Source organism: Peromyscus maniculatus, chromosome 19, assembly GCF_049852395.1.
Source record: "Peromyscus maniculatus bairdii isolate BWxNUB_F1_BW_parent chromosome 19, HU_Pman_BW_mat_3.1, whole genome shotgun sequence".
Lineage (NCBI taxonomy): Eukaryota > Metazoa > Chordata > Mammalia > Rodentia > Cricetidae > Peromyscus > Peromyscus maniculatus.
In genome coordinates this window covers 24,552,552-24,563,973 of record NC_134870.1, presented here as the reverse complement: position 1 = coordinate 24,563,973, position 11,422 = coordinate 24,552,552, and the positions used below count along the sequence as shown (strand labels likewise).

General features: G+C 46.1%; 1 protein-coding gene and 1 pseudogene across 1 annotated transcript in view; one reads left to right on the top strand and one right to left on the bottom strand.

The window, feature by feature from the left end:
• Positions 1 to 217: 217 nt before the first annotated feature.
• Positions 218 to 11,422, top strand: part of Cdc23 (cell division cycle 23) — a 22,541-nt gene continuing 11,336 nt past the window's right edge. The window contains exons 1-7 of the mRNA XM_042264031.2: positions 218 to 542; positions 1,867 to 2,144; positions 2,230 to 2,302; positions 6,776 to 6,913; positions 8,492 to 8,534; positions 8,948 to 9,053; positions 9,161 to 9,293. Coding sequence (XP_042119965.1) covers positions 1,984 to 2,144; positions 2,230 to 2,302; positions 6,776 to 6,913; positions 8,492 to 8,534; positions 8,948 to 9,053; positions 9,161 to 9,293 — 654 coding nt within the window. The 5' untranslated portion in view covers positions 218 to 542; positions 1,867 to 1,983. The remainder of the gene's footprint in view (positions 543 to 1,866; positions 2,145 to 2,229; positions 2,303 to 6,775; positions 6,914 to 8,491; positions 8,535 to 8,947; positions 9,054 to 9,160; positions 9,294 to 11,422) is intronic.
• Positions 246 to 1,612, bottom strand: LOC102911909 (RNA-binding protein 7 pseudogene; annotated as a pseudogene).

Sequence of the window (11,422 nt, the reverse complement as noted above, 5' to 3'; positions counted from 1 at the left end):
GATCCCGGACAGGCGCCAAAACAACACAGAGAAACCCAGTCTTGAAAAACAACAACAACCAAAAAAAAAAAAAAAAAAAAAAAAGGGGGGGGGTGCGTGGGTGGGTGGGTCTAAAATGGCCCTGTAAACATGTCCTTAGCATGCTTGTTAGTGTCATGGCTCCAGCCATTATGATTCCTGTCGTCATAGTAGAAACCCTCTCAGCCTCCTCTGTAATGATAGACCCATGGTCAGAGCAGCGCTGCTCGCGGCAATGGTGTCTATCTCCTACGTAGGGTGAGAATTCTTTTACGCTGTAATGATGGTGCATCTTGGCGCCACTGGGAGCTGGAAGACGAGCGTGTGAATGACCTGAGGGTGAAAATCCCGACTGATCTGCATGTGGAGAACCAAATTTCCCAACATACGACATCTGTCTGAAAACATTGTTCATCACTGCTTGCCGCTGATAATCTTCCGGAGAAGAGAAGGACCTCTGGACCATCCGTGCTGACGGAGTTACGTTACCCACCATCCTTGCATAGCTGTTCGGAGATGTGGAGGTAGGGCTTAAAATTCCAACAAGATGCTAGGGATATGACGCACTGGCATCCTGGGAGGCGTGACTACTTCCTGATCTAAACTGAATTTTGATGGGCCTCCCGAAAACTTGGATTCCATTGAGAAGATTCATGGCGTAAGGAACAGACACTTTGTGTTTGAACTTCGCAAACTGTTTCAGTTTGCCATCTTTATCTTTCGGGATTTTCACCTTCCTTGCTGGCCCAGCCTGGTGGAACAGCTGCGAGAGGGTCTCCTCAGTCACCTTCGTCTCCAGGTTGTCCACAAACAGAGTGTAGTCGGCCTCAGTGGCCGCCGCCCCTATCTCCGCATCGCTCCCAGTCTCGGGCCTAGTCTGACTCTATTTTTTATTTTTGTATTTAATGTACTCTATGTACATTAAAAAAAAAAAACCAAACAAACAACAACAACAACAACAAAAAACTCCAGGCTATGTTCCCCAGGCTAGTCTAGAACTTTTGGGCTCATTCAATCCTCCTTCCTCAACTTCCCGATCTGGCTATATGAAAGACTCTTGGGTTAAAAAAAAAAAATCATTGGTGCGTAACAGTACACATCTGTAATATCAGCATAGTAGGTGAAGGCAGAAAGATTAGGAGTTCAAGGCCAGCATGAGCTATCCCCACGAATCAATCAAACAACAGATAAATACTAACTATTTCATGTAATTTTGGGGGTGGGTGCTAGGGATTAAACCCAGGGCAAGAGTTACACACCTACAGCACTCTACATGTGATATTTAAGAACACTGGGCTTCAGAGTCACATGTAGTTCATAATTTAAAATTTTTTCTTGGGCCTGAGATTGTTTTCTTATCTATAAAACTGTGGTGATCAAATGATAGGAATACCATAGTTCTGACTTTAGAATTAAATCAGATTACAGTTGTAAAAGCGTGCAACACTTTAATCAATATTGGCAGTTTTCCCCCTGTTTGGGCAAAGCGGAGGGTGATAAAGAGGAATGATTTCCCACGGGAGGTAGTGCATCTTAATGTACTGCAAGGAAAAATCCCAGGGGAATCTGCGAATTCTTTCCAGAATGCGTCCATCATTGCTATCCCCTAGCAAAGAATCTTCCCCCAAACCACACCCCTTTCCGTCTCTCATATTGCCACTAAGGGTGCACGGCTTTCTCTCTTCTCCATCTTTTCTTGCTACGATCCCTCAGGGCCCCACCCATCAAATTCTTTAGGCATCTCCCTCCCCTTCACTTGGCGTTCTAATTTGCCTCCCTCAGCATCTCTTGCCAATCAGGGTGTAATTGTCTCTTCCTCCCTTCCATCGCCCTGTCTGCACATTACAGAGAAGGCTTGTGATTGGCTGATCCGGAGCAAGGCGAGGCCAATGAGAGACAGGCTTTCCCGGCTCGGCCGAGGAAGTATCGCCGCCGCTGATTGGCCGGAGCAGCCGAGGGAGGAAAATGGCTGCGAGTTCCTCGGTAGTCTCGGTGGCAGCGGCCGCCACCGCGGTACCCAGCGTGTCCACTAGCGCGGATTTCTCAGACTTGCGGGAAATCAAGAAGCAGCTGCTGCTCATCGCGGGCCTAACCCGGGAGCGGGGCCTGCTCCACAGCAGCAAATGGTGAGAGGTCGGGGTCGGCAGGGGCGGCGCTGGATCTCGGCCTCGGGGGCTCGCGTGGCTGATGCAGTGTGTGTGGTGTTTCCAGGTCCGCGGAGTTGGCCTTCTCCCTGCCCGCCTTGCCTTTGTCCGAGCTGCAGCCGCCGCCGCCTCTTACAGAGGTAAGGACGTCGGTACAGTGACGTTCCTTAGCCACAGGGGGCTGGGGCCCCAGAGGTCTTCGGCGCCCTGTCACTGGAGGAGAGCCAGCTGCTGGGTGGGAACGATGGAGTTGAAACGCCAGCGTTTGAGCTGGGCCTTGCAAGCGAATTCATGTCTGGGGCTTGCTTGCGCCTTGGAAGATGTAGCCTCTGCTGTTCACTTAAGCTGGAGAGAGTTTGGTGAACAGTTATTGTTTGAGATTTCAGCCTTGATGGGGGTTGAAGGGATGGCTCAGTGGTTAAGAAACCCGTTCGATTTCCAGCACCCTCACTCAGCAGGCGTCTCAAAATCACTTGTAACTCCAACTTCAGGAGATCCAATACCGTCTGTTCTCCACGGGCACGCACACACACACACACACACACACACACACACACACACACACACACACGGTGCACAAATACACATGCATACACATAAAGAAAAATAGATCTTTTTTAAAAAAAAAAGTCATCCTTGGGCTGGAGAGATGGCTCCTCAATCAGCAGCTTTTCTAGAAGACCTGGGTTTGATTCCTAGTATCCACAGAGGCAGCTAACAGTTGCCTGTAACAAAGTTCCAGGGAGATCCGAGGCCGTCTTCTGGCCTTGGAGGGCATCACATAGGCATGCGATGCACAGACATACTCAGGTTTTGAAGCCAACCTGGACAATGCTAATAGGAAACATGAAGTTTTTGCAACAGAGTGAAATCATTCTTTTACACCGTTGCTCTTCCTTGCAAATTGATTAAGAGTATGGGTTTGGGCTGGCCTATGGCACATACTTTTAATCCCACTCAGGAGGCAGAAGTAGGCAGATCTCTGAGTTTGAGGCCAGCCTAGGCTACAGAGGGAGTTCCAAGACAGCCAAGGCTACACAGAGAAATCCTGTCTCAAAAAGCCCTGCCCTTACCCCCCCCCCCCCCCCGCCCCCCCAAAGAAAGTGTACCAGGCTCATAGGATTCAGTAAAATTAACCATTCCCATTAACAGCAGGAGATGGAGTGCATGGGACTTTCGAGTAGATTTCCATCTGTATTTCAGGCTTGTCCTCTACTAACACCATCAGTGTTGGCGGGTGAATTAGAAGTGGCAAGCTTTCTGCTGCTGGGTGTGGTGGCTCGTGCCTGTAGTCTCAACACTTGGGATGCTGAGGCAGGGGGATTGCCAGTTGCTTGAGGCCAGCCTATTGAGTGAGCACCTACTTCAACCCTCTAATCTCCTCCTAAATGTGACAGCCTTTTCACTTATAGATAGTATTAATAAATTTCCAGTTTCCAAGAAGATTAAGTAAGGCAAGGAGGGTGAAATGAAGCATATATTACTTTATATGACTTTAAAATCCTTGTGGTTTGCATCTGCCTCATTACCTTGCAGTCTCTGGGCCGACTGTCCCAGTGCCTAGGCACATTGATGTCCTTAGTAGGATAACGCTTTGTTGAATGAGTAAGCAGTGAACAATATCAAGCGAGAGAAGAGCTTCAGTAAATCTCCACCTCTCGAGAATTCACGTCACGAGGGCCAGATAAGAGGCTGACAGCTTGAGTTTGCATTCCTGGACCACACAAAGTGGAGGGAGAGAATTGACCTCTGAACTCTATAAGCACTCTAACACTGAGCTATATTTTATATTGGCAGCTCTCTTCTTACTTAAAAAAAAAAAAAAGATTTGTTTTCATTTTCTGTGTATGGGTGTGTATCTGCATGTGCGTGTGTGCAGCACATTCGTACCTGGTGCTTATAGAAGCCAGCAGATGGTGTCAGATTCCCTTTATGCTGCCTTGTGGGTGCTAGGAACCAGACCCAGGTCCTCTGCAAGAGTAGCCAGTCCTCTTAACTATTGAGCCATCTCTCCAGCCCCACTCTTCGTTTCGAGATGGGAGTCTCACTCAGGGACCCAGGCAGGGCTTAAATTTGCCATCTTCCTGTTTCACCTTTCTGAGTAGCTCAAATTAAAGGCCTATGCTACGAGGCCTGGATGAATCTTTCATTTTAAAACCAAATACCTCTGAATTACATTGTCTCTAACTTTGAGCAGAGCATTCTGGGTGTTTACTTTTACTTATTTATTTTTTGAGACAGGGTCTCATTATGTAGCCTTGTGTGCTGGATAGTTTTATGTCAACTTGACACAAGCTAGTTATCTGAAAGGAGGGAACCTCAGTTGAGAAAATGCCTCCATAAGATCCAACTGTAAGGAATTTTCCTCCCTCCCTTCCTTCCTTCCTTTTTTTCTTTTCTTCTTTTTCATTTTTTTTTTTTTTCAGAGACAGGGTTTCTCTTTGAAGACCAGGCTGGCCTCGAATTCAGAGAGATCTACCTGCCTCTGCCTCTGCCTCCCAAGCACTGGGACTAAAGGCATACACCACCACCTCCAGGCCTCCCTCCTTGCTTGTAATGTATTTTCTTAATTAGTGATTGATGTGAGAGCCCAGTCCATTGTGGGTGGTACCATCTCTGGGCTGGTCTGGGTTTTATAAGGAAGCACGATGAGCAAGCCATGAGGAACAAGACAGTAAGCAGCACCCCTCCATGGCCTCTGCATCAGCTCCCGCCTCCAAGTTCCTGCCCTGTGTGAGTTCCTGCCCTCACTGCTTTTGATGATGATACGGAACTGTGAGTGAAATAAACCTTTTCTTTCCCGAGTTGCTTTGGCCATGATGTTTCATCATAGCAACAGTAACCCTAAGACACCCTGGCTGGCCTGAACTTGTTATGTAGACCAGGCTGGCCTTAAGCTCACAGAGCTCTGCCTGCCTCTGCCTCCTGAGTGCTGGGGTCAAAGATGTTCACTACCATGCCATGTGGTGATCAGAAGATGACTTTTGGGAGTTAGTTTTCTCCTCCTACCATGTGGGTCCTGGGTATCAAATTCAGATTTTTGGGCTTGGTGACATTGAGTCATGGCTGGCTCCAAAAAATACAGATTTAAAGACTGTCTAGTCCCAAGTAGTAAAACTTTCTGAGTTACATAGGTGCATGAAGAGTTAGGAATATTACCTTATATGTGTGTGTTTATGCAGTTTTTTGGTAGTGTTTGCTGGTCTCAGACTTAGTGTATACACCAGATTGGCCTTGGGTTTTCAAAGATCCTTTTTCCTCTGCCCACTGAGTGCTGAGATTATAGGCACCACACCAGTCCTGGATAAATTTCATCATAATTCATGTAAAATTTTATTTATTTACTTACTGTATATGTATGTGTGTGCATGCATGCCATGGCACATATGTTGAGGTTAGAAGATAGCCTGCAGGTGTAAATGGAGTCTTCCTGTCCCACTCTCTCAAATAATCATTCAGAGGCTTAATACAAATTGTAAATGCTCTGTCAATAGCTCAGGCTTGTTACTAACTAGCTCTTACAACTTAACCCATTTCTATTAATCTATGTGCTATCCTGAGGCTTGTGACTTATACCTCTGTCCTATTTTGTGTGTCCAACTCGTTCTCCACCTGGCTGTCGACTCCTCTGACTCTGACCTTCCTCATCCCATCAATCTCAGTTTGGCTTTCTCACTTAACTTTATCCTGTTATTGGCCAGTCAGATTGTTTATTAAGCCAATCATAGCGACATATATTTATACATTGTACAGAAGGATTATTCCACAGATGCCGGAGTTGGTTCTCCTTCTGCTATATGGGTCCTGGGAATTGACTCAGGTTTTCAGGCTTGATGGCAAGTGTTCTTAACCTTCTGAGTCCCCTTGCTGGCTCCAGCAAACCAGACTTGTGTATGACAGGCAGGGATATTCAACACTATAGTAATGGGGATGACCTTTTTTTCTCCGTTCAAGATGCCATCTTCTCCTCTTCCTGCCTTTCCCCTTTTCTTTTTTCCCCTTCTGACTCTCCTCCCCTCTTCTCTTTCTTCTGACACAGGGCCGCGTGGTGCCCAGGCTGGTTTCAGACTTGCTGTGAGGCTGAGGACAGCCTTGACTTCATCCTCCTGCTTCTCCCCCCAAGGGTTGGGATTGTAGGCATGCACTGGGGTTCCAACGCAGGCTGCTGTATCTGGTTTTTATGTGGGGGTGGCAGGCACTTTATTCGTTGAACCATCTCCCCAGACCCCAGCTTTGTTTTGTTTTGTTTTGTTTTTGAGACAGAGTCTCATTATATAGCACTGTCTGCCCTGAGTCTCACTCTGTAGCCCAGGCTTCGTTTGAACTCACAGAGATCTGCCTGCCTTTGCCTCCCAATGGCTGGGATCAAAGGTGTGTAGCACCATGCCAGGTCCCACTTTTTATTTTGGAAAAAAAAAACACTTTAGAAAAAAAGTTCTTTGGCTTTACAAGTGATACATTTATTTAAAAATACTATATAAATGCATGTATTTACACATTTTGGGGAAGGAGAAATAATTATTTTCCTTTATCTTGAAATTAATGAGTTTGCTTTTCATGGTGGACTTTGGCTGTCTTAGTCCTAACCTCTCACATAACCTTGTTTCTTCCAGGAGGATGCCCAGGATGTGGACGCTTACACCCTGGCTAAGGCCTACTTTGATGTTAAAGAATATGATCGGGCAGCACATTTCCTGCATGGCTGCAATAGCAAGAAGGCCTATTTCCTGTATATGTACTCCAGATACCTGGTGAGGTCCCTTTAAGATGTTACTCTGCCTTCACTGAAGCGTCTGTATTTGGAACCAAGAGGAAATTTTCTTGTTTGTTTGTTTGTTTTTTGAGACAGGGTTTTTCTGTGTAGCTTTTGGAGCCTATCCTGGAACTTGCTTTGTAGACCAGGCTGGCCTCAAATTCACAGAGATCCTCCTGGCTCTGCCTCCTGCGTGCTGGGATTAAAGGTATTCGCCACCACCTCCTGGCAAGAGGAAAATTTTTAATTAAAAGAAAGAACACAAGAAAAGCCACATGTGGTAGTGCATGCCTATAATCCTGGCACCCTGCAGAGCTATCCACAGGAGGACAATGGTTCCGGGGCAGCCTGGGGTATGGTACATAGTAAGACAGTATCCAAAACAGAGTTATAATTACAATATTAATTTTACTCACATTGTCACTTATTTATTTAGACTTTCTGAGAAAGGTTCTACTATTATAGCCATAGCTGACCTAAAATTGTCAATACAGACCAGGCGGTCTTTAAACTAAGAGAAATTCTCCTGCCTCTGCCTTTTGAGTGCTGGGATTACAAGTGTATGCTGCCATACAAGGCTGCGTTGTCCTTTATATTAAAAATTGTTAACAGCCATGAAACAAAGGAATAAATACACTACAAATAAGTGATAAATGAGTTCATAAAACCTTAAATCAACTGAGACTTTTTAACTCAATTCTGTTTTTTTTGGGGGGGGTGGGGAGAGGGTTTCCTTTATTTTATTTATTTATCTGTTTGTTGGCTTGTTTATTTATTCAGACAGGACTATACGATGCAGACCCAACTGGGTTCAAACTCTTACTCCTTCTGCCTTGGCATCCCAAGCCCTCAGATTCTAAGTGTACATCATCATGTGCTGCTTTCAGGTCTTTGTTGAGTTAGAAACTCTACCACTACCTGGCCTGGAACTCACTATGTCACTGTGCAGACCAAGATGGCCTCAAACCTGCTGGGATCCTTAACTCCTGCATCTAGAGTATGGAGATCATAGACACCACCAATTCTCAAGCATCACTAGCAATTCAGACAGATCCTTCCATAACCCAAAGAAGAGCCATCCCGTTGTCAATCATCCTACATTCATGGTGGGCAGACACTCTTAACAGAGCTACAGCTTCAGCCCCAATGTCCATTGCTGATTTTTCCCTGAAACAGACACTTTCCTCCCCAGAGCCCCTTTCCCTGATATTTTGAAGTTGTTGTTTCCACTCTAGCATTCTTTCCACACTTAATCCACACAAGGCATTGTGCTTCCAGTAAGAGCCGCCATCCCCTTCCACATTTATTTCTCTGCTTAGTATCAACATGAACTCACAGATTCTCATATTTTTAGCCATCTATGATTCATTACTATATTTAAGTCTTCGGTGCTCAGTGTACCCCATATTTAGCCAGTGGGAACACCTGAATGATGGTTGTTTAGAAGGTGGGTATTATTTTGCGTAGACTTTAGTTAGCCCTGTAGATAGAATCAGGCTGCCGAGTTTAGGAAGCATTTTAGAATAAGCTGAAAAAAAAAACCTATTTGTTAATTTTTCCCCCTCCTCTCTTACAGTCTGGAGAGAAAAAGAAGGATGACGAAACAGTTGATAGTCTAGGTATGTTTTTTTTTCCTGTCTAACTTTTTGTCCTAAAAGGTAGGTCTGCACACTTAGATACATACAGGCCATACAGGTACCATAAGTAGACTGCATGGCCCATGAAGAATGGAGAGCTCATGGCTTATCTCAGCTCCCTGGTTGTTCCTCCAGCTCCACCTCAGGGCTGCTGTGGGAATCGATCTGGTGGCTTCTTTGGTTCCCTTACTCCATGCTTGTTTTCTGCAACCTGCAGTGGGCAGTTCAGTTTTGATTGAAACTTGTCATTGGTAAACATTGATAACCTAGGACTGCACACCAGCCATCATCTAGAGTAAGTGGATGGGGGAGGGGTCGCAGCTAGAATTTTGGTCGCTGATACAGAAGTATATGTGTGTGTCTGAGGATGACAAGGGACGTCTTTTCTCTCCTAGGACCCCTAGAAAAAGGACAGGTGAAAAACGAGGCCCTCAGAGAGCTGAGAGTGGAGCTCAGCAGGAAGCACCAGGCCCGGGGACTCGATGGGTTTGGCCTTTACCTGTGAGTGTCCCTGGGGTTTGACGCCTTCAATAGCACCTTTGCCCCCTTGAGGATAGGAGACGTTCTCAGGCACTAACCTCCCTGGTGGCTGTGACTTGCTTTCCCAGGTACGGGGTGGTGCTTCGGAAACTGGACTTGGTGAAGGAGGCCATTGATGTGTTTGTAGAGGCTACTCATGTTTTGCCTTTGCACTGGGGAGCCTGGTTGGAGCTGTGTAACCTGATCACGGACAAAGAGATGGTAAATTGACGTAAGCTTCGTGGGGAACTTTGCAATCTGTGATGGTCTCGTCGGGGAAAGCATGCTCCCACTGTCCACTTGGTTTGTAGCTAGTCTTTGCTGTGTCCCCAGCCCTTCACTGTTTTGTTTGTTTGAACTTGCGAGGTAGCCTAGGGTTTATTTAACCTGTGGTTCTTCTGCCTCCTCGTACCTCCCGCCCTGGGAGTACAGGTGTGTACTGTCATGCCTGGCTTTTTGTTTGTTTGAGAAAGAGGCTCTCTATGTAGCCCTGGCTATCCTGAAACTCTGTGTAGACCAGGCTGCCTCTGTCTCCCAAGTGCTGGAAATTAAAGGTATGTGCCATTATGATCTGCCCTGAAATCTTTTTTTTTTTTTTTTTTTTTTTTTCCAGACAGGGTTTCTCTGTGTAGCTTTGCACCTTTCCTGAAACTCACTTTGTAGACCAGGCTGGCCTTGAAATCACAGAGATCCGCCTATCTCTGCCTCCTGAGTACTGGGATTAAAGGCATGCACCGCCGCCGCCGCCGCCGCCGCCGCCGCCGCCGCCGCCGCCGCCGCCGCCGCCGCCGCCGCCACCACCACATGGCTCTGAAATCCTTTTTAACAGTTGCTATTTTGTTTAGTATTCATTTTGTCCTTCTTCAGTGGTGGTGAGTGCTTTTAATCCCAGCACCTGGAAGGCAGGACTGTATGAGTTCAAGGCTATCTTTCTCTGTCTATGTATTGGATTCCAGGCCAGCCAGGGCTACATTGTGAGACCTTGGTTATTTTTTTTTTTCCCCTTTGTTTAGCTAGAGTTTTCCTGCCTTGCCCACAGTCAGGACAAATCTTTGTCACCCTCCAGTCCCATAGCCACTCAGACCCAACCAAGTAAACACAGAGACTTATTTTGCTTACAAACTGTATGGCCGTGGCAGGCATCTTGCTAACTGTTATTATAGCTTAAATTAATCCATTTCCATAAATCTATACCTTGCCACGTGGCTCGTAGCTTACCAGCATCTTCACATTCTGCTTGTCCTGGCAGTGGCTGGCAGTGACTCCTTCTGCCTTCCTGTTCTTTTATTTCTCCTCTCTGTCAGTCCCGCCTATACTTCCTGCCTAGCCACTGGCCAATCAGTGTTTTATTTATTGACCAATCAGAGCGATTTGACATACAGACCATCCCACAGCACCCTTGGTTGTTTTTTTTTTTGGTTTTTTTTTTTTTGAGACAGGGTTTCTCTGTGTAGTTTTGGTGCTTGTCCTGGATCTTGCTCTGTAGACCAGGCTGGCCTCGAACTCAGCCTGGCTCTGCCTCCTGAGTGCGGGGGACTAAGGGTGTGCGCCACTGCTGCCCGACGAGACCTTGTTGTAAAAACAACAAAAACTAGAGGTGTGTTGGTTTTTCTTTTCCCCCAGTCATGGTGTGTGTCTAAGTCAGTGTCTGAAATTGTACCTTTATCTGTATTCCTTCTATGTTAGGCTTTCCTTGAAATCAAAATACACAAAAGCAGTTTTTATCCTGCACATCAAAATCTCTCTTCTTCTGCCTATCAGATTTTTTTCTTCTTTCCTGCTTGATCACTATTATCACTACTCAAGATATCCTGTGTTTGTGTAGGGGTGGTTACTGTTGATGCTGGACATAGTAGGCATTAAGTCTTGATCCTGCCCTGAGCTGAGAAAGCATCCTAAGTCCAAGATGCCCAGCCTCAGCACCTCCGAGCCTGTCATGGCCTTTTCTCCCATCTCTCTTATCCTGGGATGAAACAGTGCCATGGTGACTGCTCTCTAGGAATCTTTCTCTCGGCAGCCTGTCATCTCTGTTAGATATGGATTACTTCATTAAATAGGAGATACTTTCTCCCTAGCTTCTGGTTCACACTCTTCCATTTCCAAGTCATCCTGCAGTTTCCAAAATTCCTTTTTTTTTTTTTTTTTTTTAAATTCAAAGACTTATTTAGTTTTATGTGTACAAGTGTTTGCCTGTATGAATGTATGTGCACCATATGTGTGCATGGTGCCCAAGGAAGTCAAAAGAAGGCATCAAAATCTCTGGAATTACCGGCAGTTGTGAGCCACACTGTGGGTACTGGGGATTGAACCCAGGTCTGCTGCAAGAGCATCCACCCCCACCAGAGTGACCT